Genomic DNA, 15,501 nt, shown 5'->3' with positions numbered 1-15,501 from the left:
AACACATCGCAAGAACGCAAGGAGCAAAAAAAGCACACGCAACATCAAAGCCAAGAACCAAAAACCCAAGTCGCAAAGCAGGCAGTTCAGTTTCCGAAAGAGAACCAAGAATCGAAATCATTCGCTAGCGGTCTCTGGCCCCCCAAGTTGTAGTAGTAAACAAGAGTAGTAATAGTGTTCGCAAAGTAAACTGTTCCGAGTTCGTGTCGTACCCTGCGGCCAATCCAAGAAGGCTACAGCCAAGGTAAGCCATGCAATCTATAGACTGGACCGCGTCGTAATCGAGAAGAAGCAACAGCTGTGTGCCCCGATACAAAAAGCGATTGCTAGCAGAGAAGTGAAAAAAAGAGCAGAGTCGTACCTTGGATCCAGAGATATGCAATTGGGTGTTGGGGTGGGGGGCGCGGGAAAGGAAAAAAAGGAAATTTGTAAACCACTCCGAGGATATCATCAATCGACCGAGCCACCCGAATCAGTAGTAGCTTTCGCAAATCCAGTAACAAGAGAAACTCCGATCAAGCCGTTGGGATGCCGTACATATGCCCATCAAAAACTCCTGTTAAATGGGAATATTGTGACATGGAAGCGAAGGAGAGGGCAGAAGCCAGAACGGATGGACCGGGAAAATCCGTAAAACGCCAACCCGATCTGTCCATTTAGGAGAAAAGGAGACTTTGAGGCGTCTCTCTACCGCTTCTGCCGCCAAGTGACGCAACACGCTCGTGCAGATGCGGTGTCAGTGTGGTGTGGGTATCTCAAATTCTGCAAATTCTGGCGCGCACTCAAACGAATCGGCATTACAAGTTGGGCTGATGCGGAGCGACTCAGAGCTCCATACCGAATTCGTCTTCCTCCTTGAACGGAGTCTGGTTGTTCCAGTACTGGTGCTGCCCTGCACCACCTGACACGTTGCCGCTGCTCGCGTCTTGCATGGCGGGGCTCAGGCTTTGCGGCGAGATGGGGTTCTGGAGGGGCTCTCCGGCAATGTTTGTGTGTTTCGGAACCCTCAGGCCGCTGCCTGGGCCACGAGTGTAGCGGAAACTCTCCCAACCGTTCTTCTCGACGGCGTCGATCAGTTCGGTCCGCATGCGCGCCTCTTCCTCGCTTGGCTCGTAGTTCACCTCTCCTCCGAGCTGGCGGATCATGGCATGGCATTCCGACTCGCGCCTGATCTGAAGGTAGAGCATCCACATGAGGTCGCGAGTCCAGCTGACGGATCCGTTGAGGATGTCGCCCTTGTTCGGTCCCTTGTCCTTTTCGTCGAGCGGCAGTCCAGTCGTGATGTTGCCCGCAGCGCGCCTGCCGTTGGGTCCAGCCAGCAACGACGTGGCCTGCGGTGGGGAGATGCCGCTAGCAGCGAGGGTTGGGGACAGAGGGCCATTGTTGTGGATGTGCTTGCGAATCTTTTCGTCCTCGAGGCGGTGTTGCGGCACCAGCTTGGACAAGTCTTGGATGCGCTCGTTGATGTTGTCTCGCCGGCGACGCTCCACCATGTTGTGCGACTCGCGGCGCCGACGACGCTTGGCCTCTTGGGTCTGGTAGCCTGGTCCTGCGCCTTCGACCTTGGCAGGCAGCGAGCCTGCGTGTTTGCCGGTGCTCAAGACGTGGTCGATCTGGGGGTGCATTGAGACCTGGTGGGGGGAAGCAATCGGCGAGTCGATCCACGATCCTCCGCTGCCAGGCGTGTTGTCCCAATTGCTCGACGACATGCTCTTGTGGTGGCCGTGTCCAGGTCGGTTGGGGTTGTGGATTGGCTGAGGAAAACTTCCCGAGTCCGGAGTGTTGAGGTGCAGACCGCCGAGAGCCGGAGTCTTTGGAGTCATGGGGCTGCGCGAGTCTGACATGGTGCGGTCGATGCCCATCCTCGAGGGCTGCCCTCTATTCATGTGGAAGGAGTTGTTGGGAACGCTGCCGACCCGCTGCATGTTGGGGAAGTGGCCACCGTAGTGGAAGTTTCCGCCTTCCACAAACGGACTCTGGATGGGCGCGCCCTCGGGTGTGTGCGAGTACATGTTCATGTTCTGGGTGTTGACGGCCACGGAGCCGCTGCTCGGAGGCTGGAAGAAGCCGGGGCGGTTTTGCTCCCCTCTGTTCTCAAATCCTTGGAAGCCACCGCTTTGGTTTGGTTGGTCACCAACCAAGTCGGCGAGCTCGTCGTCGGCAATATTCGAGTTTCCGAGAATGCTGGAGGACATGTTTGTGGAACCGTAGCCGTTGTTCATGATGAAGTTTGTTCCCATGGTCAGCTCGTTCGGGTTGACGCCGAATTGCTGGCCCGAGTTGGAAAAGTGCTGCGACATGTCAAAGTCGCTGTTGTTGAATTGGTTGGGGTTGAAGTGTTGCTCCTCTTCTTTGATGAATGTATCCGGCGAGCCGGGGTTTGCCATTGTTGAGCCGAAAGTCCGATCCGCAGAGTCGCAAAGTCCTGGCTTTCCGGGTGCCTGCTTGTTGTAACTGCCGAAGGATGGAAAATGGGTGATCTTGGTGTCGGCTGGCGGAAAGAGTCAGCGGTGCACTTATAGGGCAAATGGGCAGCGACGTCGGTGCCTGTGCGCAAAAGGAGTGCTCGGTGCAGGCCTCATGGCGAGCGCCCGCAAGAGCCGCGCTTAGCCACGATTTGACCCTCAAAGGGCAGCTGCAGGCACGGACGTCGAGCGCATTGCTGCGAATCACGGCATGTGAAGAAGCAACGCCCCGGGGGAGCCACGACTGTGGAAGCGAGGAAATGAACGACTAACCTATAATCATCACTGAGTATGCTCGGGTTGACGGTTACGCAGGTGGTATTTGCTCGGCTGAGGGTGCTGCTGGGGCAAGCCTGACGTTGGGATGCAGCAGACAGCGACGAAAAGGGCCACGGGGTCCCTTGTTGCTTAAATTGATGCTTGGGGAAGCGATTTGCGGGTTTGGTAGGTGAGAATCAGGCAATCCGAGGGGGATTCGAAAGATGATCAATGGTAAGAAACTGGCAAAGCTTGCATGGGCTTCCAGTTTACGGTCGAGCGTGCGTCAAGGCCTGCATAAGAGTATTAGCCTTGCATTGCTTGGACGTTGTCGCGGCACACGCCGGCATCCAGACAGCTTGGCTCGGAACGCCTGAACGTCGGCGAGTCCTGGTGGTGGTCGTACCTTTTTGTGTAAAAAAAGGGCGTGCTTGCTAATGTGGCTGGACCGAGGGGACCAAGTTGCGACGTGGAGAGGGCCCGTCAGCGTGTGGAACGCTCGATCGGCGGTGAAGAGGGTGGGAGGATCGGTGGAGGATGGGGCGGTTGGCGACAAAACACGTCGACGACGGCGAACAGCGACCCGGGAGTGTTTGTCTGAGGTTACAGCAGCAATATTAGCTTTTTTGGATTCGTGGTGGTGCTGAGGCAGCCTCGCAACGGTCCGCGAAGACGAAGCACATGGGAAGGTGGCGCGCGCCGCAACAAATGAGACAATGGCTCAAAGGCGCGAAAAACAGCGGGCAATGCGGCGGGCGCCGTCTGGACTGGGGAGGAGCTCGCACAGCAGCAGGCGAGCAGGTCGCACAAGAGTCTAACCTCATGCTCAGCGCGGGAGCTAAGGCTGAAGCGGACGAGTGCAAAGGGACCCCAGAGTCCAGACGGGGCGACGAGAAAGCAATGGGGTGGTGAGAGACGTACGATGGCAATTGAAAGTGACGGAGGGAAGAGTCGCAAGTCGGTGGCGAGGAGCGTCGTGATGAGATGATGGCGATGATGAGGAGAAGAGCGGTCGGTGGGTGGCGGTGGACGGGAAGGGAAGCGGTCGGAAGGGAAGAGAGTTGGTAGAGGTCGAAGAAGTAATGGTGCGGGTCAATGCGGATTGACTGGGGCTCGGCCTGCAGCGGCCTGGAGTCGAGTCGCGGGGGGCGAGGGAGGGATATCCGGTGGAGGAGGATGGGGGTTGAGAAGTTGAAGTAGAAGAGTGAGAGTGGACGATGGCGGGGTCCCCGGGCGTGCTTGGACGATCTCCGCAGCTGGAGTCGGGGGGGGATTGTTGGGTCTTTATTCGAGGCTCGCTTGCGCAGACTTGGTGCCGGCTTCGGCAGAAATAGGTACAGTACAGTAGCAGTAGAACGCCGAGAGCGCCAAAATATCTGAATGAATTCTTCTTTTACTACTGGGGACCATGGCGGAATATAAGGGCGTCAGGTTGGCTTTGGGAGCCTGCAACAGCCACACTTGCAGGTAGTCACGTTTGGCTCAAGTCTCACCGTTTGATGCCCGTCAAAGGCACTGAAGAGCTGCTCAACCGCCACAGCTGTGAGACAGGCACACAGCACACTGCACACCTTGCGCATTTCTCTCCCCCCGTTACCTCGACACCTCCCCACCACTACAACAACCTCTTCTCTCTACCCAACATCTCGACACCACCTCCATCACAACGTCCTTCTCACCGCTCGCCCTCCGTCTCCCCGCCAATCAGCGCCCTCACCACCGGCACTCCTCCCTCGTCTCCGCCGCCGCCGCGCTAGCTCCTCGTCTCTACACACGTCAACAAACCATTCCTCCACCGAGTCCTCCTCGACCTCCTCCGACTCCATCCACACATCACACTCCCTCTACTCCAGCATCATCTGCACGCAATCCGCGCAATATTCGCCGCCTCCCGTCCGCCCTAGCCCGCCTTCTGCTCCCACCCAAAAGCGCCCCCCTTCGGCTTCCCCCATCCACCCGTTCACCACCTATACGAGCGCCGCCGATCGAGTAGCACTGCGCGCCAAGCACCAGCCTCTGCCGCCCGCGAAGCCATCCACCGGTTCCCAGGGCGTTGCTCCTCCAACACCGCCGTCATGGCCTCGGCCTCGTTTCGCGACTCCATCAACTCTTTGGGATGGAGTCGGCGCGATCCTGACCTGCCCGTCAACACGTCCTCCCAGTCCACCCCCATGCTGGGCAGGCTCCAGTCGCTGAACCCCTTTGGCGACGGAGGCTACGTAAGGCTGCCCACCCATGAGAACCCCGGCGCCCCCCTGCCAGCACCGTCGAGACGAGAGGAAGAGGAGGGTTGGTTTGCCCGTAAGTGACTTGTTCATCCTTGAAAGGGCGTCCAGTTCCTGCGTATTGGATTTCCCTGGTCTGCATCTCGGTTGCATATGCGCGGGTGCAACCTAAAGCCCGCCGCCGGCAGACCTTTGGCATTGGCTGACAGCTCTCTTTGCGCGCACAGTGAGCCGATGGGACAGACTGCTCGTCTTTGGTGGCCTCAACCTGGCCGCCGCCGCCATGTTCATCACCTGCTTTGCCCTGATGCCCACCGGCATCTTTGTGCTAAAGCCGAGAAAGTTTGCCATTTTGTGAGTTGCAAAATCCGCATTACCCGTCCTTCATGCATTTTGACAGGCCGGGCGGCCTGTCGTCTACATCAAGACGGCCCTGAGCCACGTTCCCCTTCTGAGACAAAGGCCCACACCCACCAGCGATCATGCGGGTGCTACCTGCGGTGCACTGCAGATATCGCTACCTAATCTCAACTTCTCTTCTACCCATGTTCCAATCATCAGCTGGCAGCCACGCAGGGATCCGCGCCCGCTAACGCTCGTTCTCTATTCCTCAGGTGGACCATAGGCTCCGTCCTCTTCCTGGCCTCATGGGCGGTCATGATGGGCCCAAAGCAGTATGGTGAGCATATCGTTCCCTCCCTTTTGCTCGTGCTGACAATCCCGTTTGGGCAAAAAGTCCAGCATCTCGTTTCTGGGCCGCGTCTTCCCTTTACCGCCGCCTACTTTGGCTCCATTGCGCTGACGCTGTACTTTTCGCTCGGGGTAAGTAGACATGTCCCGCAATCCTTGCAATCGATAAACTTGCTTTGGCATCCCCATCCCATCAAGCCCCCTCTGCTGCATCCCTGTCGCGCCACCACCACTTCCTCCTTCTTCCCACCACCCCACGCTAGGCGCCGCATGCGATTGCTCGTGTTGACGTCTGGGGCGCGTGATTGCGCTATAGCTTCACTCGACCTTTCTCACCCTCATCTCGTCGATCGCCCAGCTCGTCTGTCTGCTGTGGTATCTCGTCTCCTATTTTCCGATGGGATCCTCCGGCCTGCGCTTCGCCGCGCGCTTCGGAGGCAACAGAGTGGCGGCTTGGATGAACGATTAGAAATGCTGCCGTTGCTACTGCTGCTGCTGCTGCTGCTGCTGCTGCGGTGCATGGGATGCGCGTCGTCCCAGACATGGCTACGCGTCGCTGCTCCCCAGAAATCAAAGACGTTACGAATGAGTGGCCTTGTATGTCATCATCAGTGCCTGACCCTTGGAGTCATTAGTTGACAAAGTCCGTGTCTTTGATTATTTCCATGTCGAAAAAAGCATCTCGCCCAGGCATGGGCAATCATCTGCTCACAGCTCGGCTTACTCACCGCGAACCCCGTCTCAGCTTCGCCAATCACGGCCTGCGAGTTCCTACATCCACTAACGCGGATAATGGCGCCCTGCGTGAGATGCAACGCTCACGGCTCAGGGCCCTCTTTTGCATCGTCCAATGCCGTGCCGTTGCTCAAGGCACGCATGATTTATCAAGCACAACCTATGATTCCCCCTTCCGCCACAATGTGCCCATTCACGAATATTGGTTTCTCCCATGCTACCCTCTTGACGAGGACCATGACTCTAAGATTCCAAAGCAAGCCCGAGAGAGGCCATGCGCCGCACCTCCTAGGCAGTCTACATCCCCGAGACGCGGACGCCGCAAACGAGGCTGAAGCAAGACGTCCCGGCCGTCCTGTCTGAGGCGCAGCGCCCCCCAGTTCTCCCAAGCAGCCATGATGGCGATGTGATGCCCGTCCGTGGCAATATGGATGCGATATGACTCGTTTTCTGAGCAAGCACCCCGGCAGGCCATCATGGCCATCGTCATCATCGATCCGACCCCCAGTCGTGCTTTGCAGCTTTTCCATGGTCACGACCCCGGTCTGTCAAAGGGCCAGCCAGCGGCAGCGAGCCGTCAGCCCTGCCCTACCATAGCCTGCCTTGTCCTGCCCTGGAGGTCGGGCCACACGGCGTCGTTCCGTCCGCTCCCGACATGGGCTTGGGTTGGGAGCAATGACTGTGGCCTCTCTTTTCGCAGCCCACACGCACCTCACCGCCTGCAGACTGCAACTGGGCCCCGGACGCCGAGCCATACGGTCGGGAGAATCAATCACACATCAGGTTGGTCGAACATGAGTGGATAGGTTGCAGGCAGGGCACTCGCGGCGGCGGCGGAGCGCCAAACATACGGCTGCAAGTGTGCTTTTTCTGTGATTTGCTTTGCTCTGCGCACATAGCTAGCGTCCGCCGCCGTCGCCCTGAACACCGTACCGAGGCAGCGGACACAATGCCACTCGCTCAATCACTGCTCTCAGTCCTTGTGCATATCAACCACCATCAACATGGGCACGATGGACATGACATGCCTGTTAGCTAGCTAGCTCGCTTGCTCGCTTGCTTGCTTGCCGTGTAAAGTCGCCACCCCACCATCCCACCATCACCATGCTCGACCGCGCAGCGCAGCGCAGCGGTAGTCGCAAGGAAGCATGCAAATGCCGTCCCCCGTCGTCCGTACGTCTGCTTTCTTTGCCCGTCGGCGGCCGGCACGTACGGCGAGCCATGATCGTCGTCATCGTGCCGTCACCTCTCAACACAGGCGCATATGCGCTCGCAACGCAGGTTTCCGGTCAACATGTCAGGCAGGCCATTTGTACTAAACAACTAGTGTCAGTTGCGGCCATGAGTGCGAGGTGCGGGCGCGTCGAGGTCTGTCTTCTTGCACCACCACGCGCGCGCGGGCTGGTTGCTCTCTGTCGTCGGTGGAGTAGGTTGGTCGTGGTAGGTTGCGTTTAGCTCCAAAAATTAGCTGCGCTACTTTGGCTAGCGCCCCAAGTGCTTACAACGACTTCCTTACCAGCCGCCCACTCATATCGTTGTTTGTCCAGTAGGTGGATTCCTTTCCGCCTGTCAACCTGCCGGCTTGCGCTATACACTACTCTCTATTCCAACTACTACACAACTGCCGGCAGTCTTGATGGATCGAGCCAGCACTAGTGACCGATGGCCAGGTAGGAGAAAAGACGGGTCGAGACCATCCAACCTCTCCCGCAATCCATCGCAATCCGCTTTCGCATCCCACTATCTTCCATCTTATCCATCTTATCCGCCCCATGGTCGTCGCCCGGCTTGCTTGCCTACCACACCATGACCTCACACGCACACACACCTCCATCGCCATCATCCATCATCCGCCATCCATCGGGAAAGTAGGCAGTCCGTCACGCCCCCTCGCGTGGCTACAGAGCCATCAAGCTAGCTAGCTCGAGGGCGAGGTCAGGCAGGGCGCCTTGGTCGAGGAGAAGAGAGAGACAGAGAGAGCTAGCCATTCGTGCCCATTCCTCCGCTCTGCCTTTCCTTTGGCTCTCTCTCTCTCGACTCGTGGTCGTTTGCGAAAACCCGCCACAAGAGACCGCTCGAGTCTATCGCCACGGCCGCGTTCCCATTCCCACCCAATTTCTCTTCGTAATCATCTTCTCATTTGCTTTCCTTATCACGCTTCCACCGTTAACTCTTTTCTTTGTCGTCTCTTTCCTCCTCCCCGTCCATCTCCTCAAGTCTCCATCATCCACAACCTTACTCCACACATCCCTGCCCGCCATGCTAGCCGTCCACCCGCCCGCCCCGCACAGACTTCGCCCGCACGCCGCAACCCTAAGTCGACCTCACGGCTCAAGGTAGCCCGGCCGGACAGGGATGGTCGTCGGTCGGGAACGGTGGGTGTGGGCTCTATGTAGACGTTGAGTTGCTGGTCTGGCCAGTAGTGGCCACCGTCATACACGCGGGTGGGCTTGTATGTCGGGCGGGGATTCTTCTTGCTGGATGAGGATGGCTGAGATGGATGATGATGAGAGTGAAGTACTGTACTCACTCTCCCTCCTTCTTGCTAGGTCTGACAGGCGCAGTGCTACTGCCGCCTTTGCCGCTATATGGCAGCTGGCAGCTGGCATTTTGACGGTTGACAGCTGTTTTTGCTTTGACGGTTGACTTGACGGGTGACTGACAGATGACGGCGTGTAGTAGGACGGGACGCACTGGACGGGTGTGTAATGCGGCGCCTTGTTGTTGGTGTTGTATACTACCAGCAAGTACCGGCACAGTGGGTGACGAAAGAAATTGCTAACCCAGGAATCTCTGTCGCCAAGTAAAACACGTAGAGACGTGGAGTTGTCAAGCGCTTGATGCCATTCAACATAGAGAGAACTTTTCTCTTGATGAGGAGTCACAGGGAGCATTCAAGCGCTTGCGCCTGAAGGTGGTGCGACGACTTGAAGCTGGGTCTGCGTTGAATTTCTTTCCTCGCCTACTGTGCCGGCAGCTACGAGCATGGGGAGAGAGGAGTGGGAGTAGCTGGGCCTACTGAACTTGCACCCTGGTTCTCTTACATCTGAAATGTTCTTCTGGGCCAAGAGTAAAGAAAGGTATTTCCAAATTTTTCAAAGTCATGAAGTCAAGCATCGACAAGCAACGTTCTTGTGCACTCTCCTTACATCCCTACCACCATCCGTCTTCCCAAACCGGCCTTGTCTTTGCAGTCTGGTTTTTTCCCGCAGCATTGGCAAAACGACTAACGACCATCTTTTGCCACTTCTACTCTTCAATCTATCCCGCTTGCTTCTCGCTCCCCGACGTCCTGTTCTGCTGCCTGTCTCTCACTCACTCACTCATCTATTCGCCTTACGCAGCATGACATAAGCCCAGCCCCCTTTGCGCCGCCTGCACTGCACAGCCCGCCATCGCCCGCGCCATTCCGTTATTTACGTCTGTCTGCTCCTCGCTTTCCATCTCGCTTGCGCTCTCTTGCTTACCTGCTTACTTATCTCGCTTACCCTGCGCGCACGCACGCGGCCCGCTGATGCAAGATCGGGCCAGGGCGGACAGCGGCGATTAGAGACGGTGGCTTGGTGGTCTTGCGGACGGACGAAATGGAGCGGAGAGGAAGAGAGTAGAGGAGAGCGAGAGGGTGGAGGAAAGAAATCGCAAAAAAAGAGACGCGGCTATAGACTGACAGTGGGACAGGGGAAGAGAAAGAGAAAGAGAGGGGTCAGCCAGGAAACGAGGTCAAGAGTGAGTACGAGTACGAGACGCCTACCTACCGTTGAAGTCCGCCCACCTGTCTACCTTTCTGCCTTGCCTTTGTCTGCGTCCATCACGAAGCTGCCTGCCAACGGCGTGCAGGTCGATGGGGCAGACTGACAGGCAGGCAAGCAGGTCGCTGAGTCTGCAACACCTATGTGCGTAAGGTATGCAGGCGCCCTCCTGCGACGCACGCACGCACGCTCCACACTTTAATCCCATCATCATCCACTGCGTCTGTCTGTCCGTGGATAGTTCTTTCTCCGTTGCCCTCTCCCCGTCTGCCCCTCCTGGTGGCTGTGCTGAATACGCACATCAAATGCACAGACAGAGGATGCGCTCAAGAAAGAAAGACGGCAGAGACAAGAACCATGACAGCGGAACTGACCGGCGCGTCGTCATCTGGAGAAGTGCGTTGCGCATCGTACGGTGTGGGTGTGGCGATGGAGGCAGGCAGGTAGGAGGTGTGGAATAAAGAGCAGACCGGACGGGACCCCGACGATCTCTTCCTCAGTCGGGTACACAGTTTGGGAGAGAGGTGGAGTGGATGGATGGACGAGTCGGCTGCGCGGCTGGGCCAGCCGGTAGGTAGTAGGTGGGCGCGCGCGAGCAAGCCGTCAGGGGGAGCAGGTGGACTGACTGACTGACTGCCCCGACTGACGTTGTGAGAAAGAGCGCGCACTGTATCACTGACTGATTGACGTCTGCCGTGAAGCCCCGGGTTGAGTGATGGGATGGACGGGATGGATGATGGGGATCGGCGGCGCGCGAGAGCGGCAGGATTTGGTGACTCCCTACTGACTTGACCACCACTGCCTACCGACGGCCTGGGGAAAGACAAGATGGATAGTCCGTCGTTGACAGGTGACGAATGTAACCAACCTGCCTGCCTTAGCTAGTGTAGACGGATGCTCTTTGTGGTGGTACTTCTGCGCAGTCGTTTGTCGGTAACTACCGTCGTGTTGGGTGGGTGGAGACTGGAGAACCAGCAGCAGCAGCTAATGTAGCGAGGCGAGACAGTTACACAAGAGGCCTTTTACTCTCTCGCATAGGTGCTCTTTCTCTTGCGCCTGCCTTCCCTCCTTGTTGCACTCTGTAACAAGCAGCCCTGCCAATCAACAAAGAATCCAGACAACACTTGCACAAAAATCCTCCCGACACCCACATTCTAGGCCTCCTCGGCCCGAGCAGCCTGTAGGCAGTTAGCCGAAAGGAACAGCCTGATGCCTATTTGCCCGTCGCTCTTGTTTTCTTTTGTTGGCTCTTTCCTCTGGGTGGTGCTTATCCTCCTCTCTCCCTGTTGCTACGCACCTGCTGCCCTACTCTCACTCTTCAACGGCACTATCCGGCGCAGTGTCATCGTGTCTCTCCTCCGATTGATAACTGACCTGCTGCTCGCTCTCGTTTGTACTACCTACACTATGCCCGGTATCGGTATCGCTCATGCATCTCCCACCTACACCAGCATGCATGTTCAATACATATCACAGCACAACAAAAGTCAAGATCTGCATGCCTCTTTGCAAATGTGCGCACATTTGGCAAGGGTCGGTCCATCTCAACAAAGACCGCAACAAAAACGGCCCAAACCAAATCTCTTGCCTGTCTGCCCGCTCAGATCGGCTGCAACTGGTACGACGGACAGATAGATAGCTACTGGCAGAGAGCAGAGAGCCAATCGACCCCCCTGTCTCCGCAGCCGCGTGCGCATGCTCGGCCAACCAGAAAACACCGCCGCCCGCCTTCCTGTCTCCATCAGGGGACCAAGCGAGCGCGCATGCAAGTCGTAGGTCGTCTGCCGTCTGTCTGTTGGTCTGCAGTTCACCGTCAACCATTGCCCGAATCTTCCCGACGACGAAGCCAGTCTTTTGCCGTTGAGTAAAATTGCTCTTCTCGTAGATGGAATGCTTTGGAAAAAGACGGTTGAAAAGATTGTCGTTGAAGGAAAGTGCTACTACTGTGACTGGAAGTCGGAATACCATCACCCGCCCCACTACTTCTAGTAGTAGCCGCACCGAACTGCCGGATCGAGCAGTTTTGCTGCGGCTTGTAAATGAGTGCGGTATTCATGTAAGAGGAAACCAATACCTTGTACAGTGGACTTTTACTGCTGTGGCGGGTAGTCAGAAACTCGTCTCCATTACAGTAGGTGAGTAAAGAAATTCAACCTAGGCTTAACTTTACGTCATCGCACCTTTGGACGCAAGCGCTTGAATGCTCCCTAGGACCACCCATCAAGAGTAAATTTCTCTCTATATCGAAGGTATAAAGCGCTTGAGGACTCCACGTCTGTATGTGTTTTGACTTGGCGGCAGAGATCCTTGGGTTAGCAATTTCTTTCATCACCCACTATGCCATTGATGGACATTGGAGCCGCTCGTCTTGAGCCACACCTTTCTTTCGACCACATTCAATCGTCAGTCAGTCGTCCACGCATTGCATTTCAAAGCAACAACGACTCACCGCCTTGCCCATATATTAGGTCTATTAGTAAACGCGCGGTTGTGGAGCCAGTCGTGTCGCTTGTAGGAGTTAAGAGAGAAGGAGATACTCGGCCCCGAGACTCGACTATAGGAGAAATGGCTCGGTAATTGGCCGAACGCAGACCTCAAGCTTTCCAACCCCAGATTGCTCCCCGTATACATGAATTTTTCTGGAGCAGTGGCGATTCAAACTTCTCGGCCGATATGGCTTGAGAGATGTTGATGTCGAAGCTGGACAAAGCGTTGATGTATAAATTGACGGGATCGTCGTTCGCGAGATGGAGAATGGTTATCGCCGATCATTCTTTTTTGTATACGTTTTTTCGGCATCATCATTCTCAAGAGACAAGTGCTTTCTTGTCGTTCTCTCTTTTCGTTACTCTGGTGCGTAGACCACATCCAGCACCATGATGTCTTCGCTCCTCCACACGGGCGCCATCCTCGCCGCCTCCATCTCGACAGCCAGCGCCCTCGCCGCCGGCCTGACGCTCGAGTACAGCCTGGAAAAGGCGACGCAGGGCATCTCCATCTCGGCGTCCGGGCGCAAGTTTCTGTCGCAGCGCTACTCAACCACACTGCCGCCCATCGCCGTCGAGCTGCTCGCCGACAACACCACCGCGCTGTACCCCAACGCGGCGTGGAATTCGTACAACGCCAGCGACCCCAGCTCGGACCCTTCGAGGCAGTTTGTGTCGATTGACGGCGCGCGCATCGGCCCCGATGGCCGCTACTGGCTCGTTGATGGCGGTTCCAGCGGCGTCAACATGTCGGCCAAGCTGGTTGGTGTCAATCTGGCCAATGATACGGTCGACAAGATTTACTACGTCGACGCGTTCAAGGGCGACGATACCAACATTGACGATGTCCGCTTCAACCCCAACACGGGCGTTGCCTACCTGTCCGACACTGCCGGTGCTTTAATTGTTCTTAACATGACGACTGGTGACGGTGTTCGTGTCTTGGTCGACGACCCGACTGCTGTTGCATACGTAGGTGCCTCTTCTTTTCTTACCTGTTTTCCTTTTTCGGGTTCCTTTGGTCCTCAACATCTTTTTGAACCCCCTCATAGTTCCCCATGATGTACAACCACACGCTGGTCCCCGGCTACGGATCCGACACTCTCGCCGTCGGCCTCGACCAGATCGAAGTCTCGCCAGACGGCCAATACCTCTACTACCAGCCGTGCAACGGCGGCCTCTGGAAGATCGAGACGGCCCTCGTCGATGCCACTCTGACCAACGCCACGCTCGCCGCAACCCTCGGTGACCACGCCACTGCCGTCGCCCTCACCCCAAGCACGGGCGGGTCTACCATCGACGCCGACGGCAACCTGTACTTTTCGGACACCAACCTTTTGGCCGTCTGGAAGGTCACGCCCGACGGCTACGCCTCTATCCTCGTTCAGGACGACGCGCTCGTCTGGACGGATTTGATGTGGGTCACTTCTGATAAGAAGCTTTGGCTGCCCGCCTCCCAGATGCGTCCTGGTGGCGACGGCCTCATGGCTGATGGACCCAACAACATCTATTCTTACCCCATTGACGCTGGTCCTTCTCCGATCGACCATGCTTAGGTGGAGAAAAGTCAAGGATGGGATCAGTGACAAAGTAATGAGAAGACGAAGGATGGAGAGTGACAGGGAATAGTGGGTCCTGTGATTCATGTGTACATAGTATGAGTGCTCGACCTGTACATACCATAGAAGCTCAGCGCCGCCAATGTAAAATTCATGACCAACACCATCTTACGTCGATGAGATTTCATTGGACCACTGCAGTTGGTGAGTGCTTCGCAGTCGCTGCAACCTGCCGTGTCGCCGTCTGCGAAACGCTCAAGCTGCGCTGTACTGAACCAAACTTGGAGCCTACTTTTTGCTTGGCATGCGTCGCCATTTCCCGGGGGAGCTTCTCGTTTACGTTTTTCGTTTTTGTCAGTTTCCGAGACACGACATGACCGGCATGTTGGTGGTGGCCGTTGTGCAGCAGATTCAAATGGACCTCTTTAGGCAAACAAAGAGGCGTCCGAGAGGTTGCAAATGCTGGCTGGGCAGGCAAAATCGCGGGCAGAAACGCATTCTGGAATGCAACAGCATCGTCGATGCTGTCCAGCAAATCCTGGCTGCTACTATCCATGTTTGACCATGGTAGTTGGCCTTGAGCCATCCAGAGTCGCACGTGGAGAGTGGTGGGGTGCCCCTTGACCAAGCCTTACCACAGCACACCCTCATCGCTTTTGCAAGTCCCGCTTCTGGTTTGGACAGGTCTTGGGCTGCCTGCCTTAGTCTGATCGACCTCCTGCAGCTCGTCGATACGGACCGTACGTCGTGTCCAAGTCCTGCACAGTTCACGGACCTGTCGACCGTGGGCCGCCGGCAGTGTTGCACACCTCCGTACCTCGTTTGCTTTGATTTGTTTTTGCTTAGTTGCGTTCAAAGAGGCTCATTTCGTCTCGGCCCCTCCGTCCTTGGAAAAGCAAGTTTGAGAAAAAACAAGCCAGACAAGAGGCTGCTTGCCAAGGTTCGTTCTGGTCCAGCGAATATCCGGAGCAGGGTTGCTGACCACGGTTGCGCTACGGAGGTCCGCGCGTGCGCGTCGAGAGGGAGCGCATGGGATGCGGGCGGCCGGCCGGGCCCATCGCGTCCCGCGCCATGCATGCATGGCAAGTCTGCGTCGAGTACATGGATAAGAGGCATGTAGCAAGGCCTTGGACTGCAGTCGTAACGGTCCTGACGGCTCGGAGTTTACGGCGTCCGCTGCGACGCGAGTTGCGAGCGCTGCTCATCGATAATGGTGGTGGTGGTGGTCGAGTGCAACATCAGTGCTTGCGTCGACCACCACACTGAATAGGAAAGCGGATTTGCGACCCCGTGGTTCTTGCGGGTGGCTGCGTGCGAGTGCACCCTGGGTTTTC

General features: G+C 56.7%; 6 protein-coding genes across 6 annotated transcripts; 4 read left to right on the top strand and 2 right to left on the bottom strand.

Moving 5' to 3' along the window:
• Positions 1–637: 637 nt before the first annotated feature.
• BKA78DRAFT_112160 (uncharacterized protein) lies at positions 638–2,920 on the bottom strand. The gene is made up of 2 exons (XM_066882281.1): positions 2,739–2,920; positions 638–2,491 (listed from the first exon to the last, which is right to left on the bottom strand). Exons 1-2 carry the CDS (start codon positions 2,746–2,748, stop codon positions 825–827), a joined length of 1,677 nt encoding a protein of 558 aa, XP_066745160.1. The 5' UTR covers positions 2,749–2,920; the 3' UTR covers positions 638–824.
• A 1,719-nt stretch (positions 2,921–4,639) lies between these two features.
• Positions 4,640–6,205, top strand: BKA78DRAFT_112126 (Got1/Sft2-like family-domain-containing protein). Its single transcript, XM_066882280.1, has 5 exons — positions 4,640–5,024; positions 5,176–5,302; positions 5,563–5,627; positions 5,685–5,770; positions 5,955–6,205. The coding sequence occupies exons 1-5, from the start codon at positions 4,799–4,801 to the stop codon at positions 6,105–6,107; spliced, it is 657 nt and encodes a 218-aa protein (XP_066745159.1). The 5' UTR covers positions 4,640–4,798; the 3' UTR covers positions 6,108–6,205.
• Positions 6,110–6,736, top strand: BKA78DRAFT_294434 (uncharacterized protein; the record flags this gene model as incomplete). The annotated part of the gene is made up of 3 exons (XM_066886354.1): positions 6,110–6,235; positions 6,274–6,442; positions 6,468–6,736. 3 exons carry the CDS (start codon positions 6,110–6,112, stop codon positions 6,734–6,736), a joined length of 564 nt encoding a protein of 187 aa, XP_066745158.1.
• A 1,983-nt stretch (positions 6,737–8,719) lies between these two features.
• Positions 8,720–9,371, bottom strand: BKA78DRAFT_112110 (uncharacterized protein). The gene has a single exon (XM_066882279.1). It carries the CDS (start codon positions 9,265–9,267, stop codon positions 8,806–8,808), a length of 462 nt encoding a protein of 153 aa, XP_066745157.1. The 5' UTR covers positions 9,268–9,371; the 3' UTR covers positions 8,720–8,805.
• A 1,960-nt stretch (positions 9,372–11,331) lies between these two features.
• BKA78DRAFT_294433 (uncharacterized protein) lies at positions 11,332–11,757 on the top strand (the record flags this gene model as incomplete). The annotated part of the gene is made up of 1 exon (XM_066886353.1): positions 11,332–11,757. One exon carries the CDS (start codon positions 11,332–11,334, stop codon positions 11,755–11,757), a length of 426 nt encoding a protein of 141 aa, XP_066745156.1.
• An 809-nt stretch (positions 11,758–12,566) lies between these two features.
• Positions 12,567–14,258, top strand: BKA78DRAFT_112079 (uncharacterized protein). Its single transcript, XM_066882278.1, has 2 exons — positions 12,567–13,580; positions 13,661–14,258. Exons 1-2 carry the CDS (start codon positions 12,999–13,001, stop codon positions 14,162–14,164), a joined length of 1,086 nt encoding a protein of 361 aa, XP_066745155.1. The 5' UTR covers positions 12,567–12,998; the 3' UTR covers positions 14,165–14,258.
• The last annotated feature ends 1,243 nt before the right edge of the window (positions 14,259–15,501 follow it).

The sequence above is a fragment of the Phyllosticta capitalensis genome, assembly GCF_038381095.1.
Source record: "Phyllosticta capitalensis strain CBS 128856 chromosome Unknown BKA78scaffold_4, whole genome shotgun sequence".
Taxonomy (NCBI): Eukaryota; Fungi; Ascomycota; class Dothideomycetes; order Botryosphaeriales; family Phyllostictaceae; genus Phyllosticta; species Phyllosticta capitalensis.
Note: the sequence above shows the minus strand (reverse complement) of the source record. Positions and strands in the feature narration are given on the sequence as shown.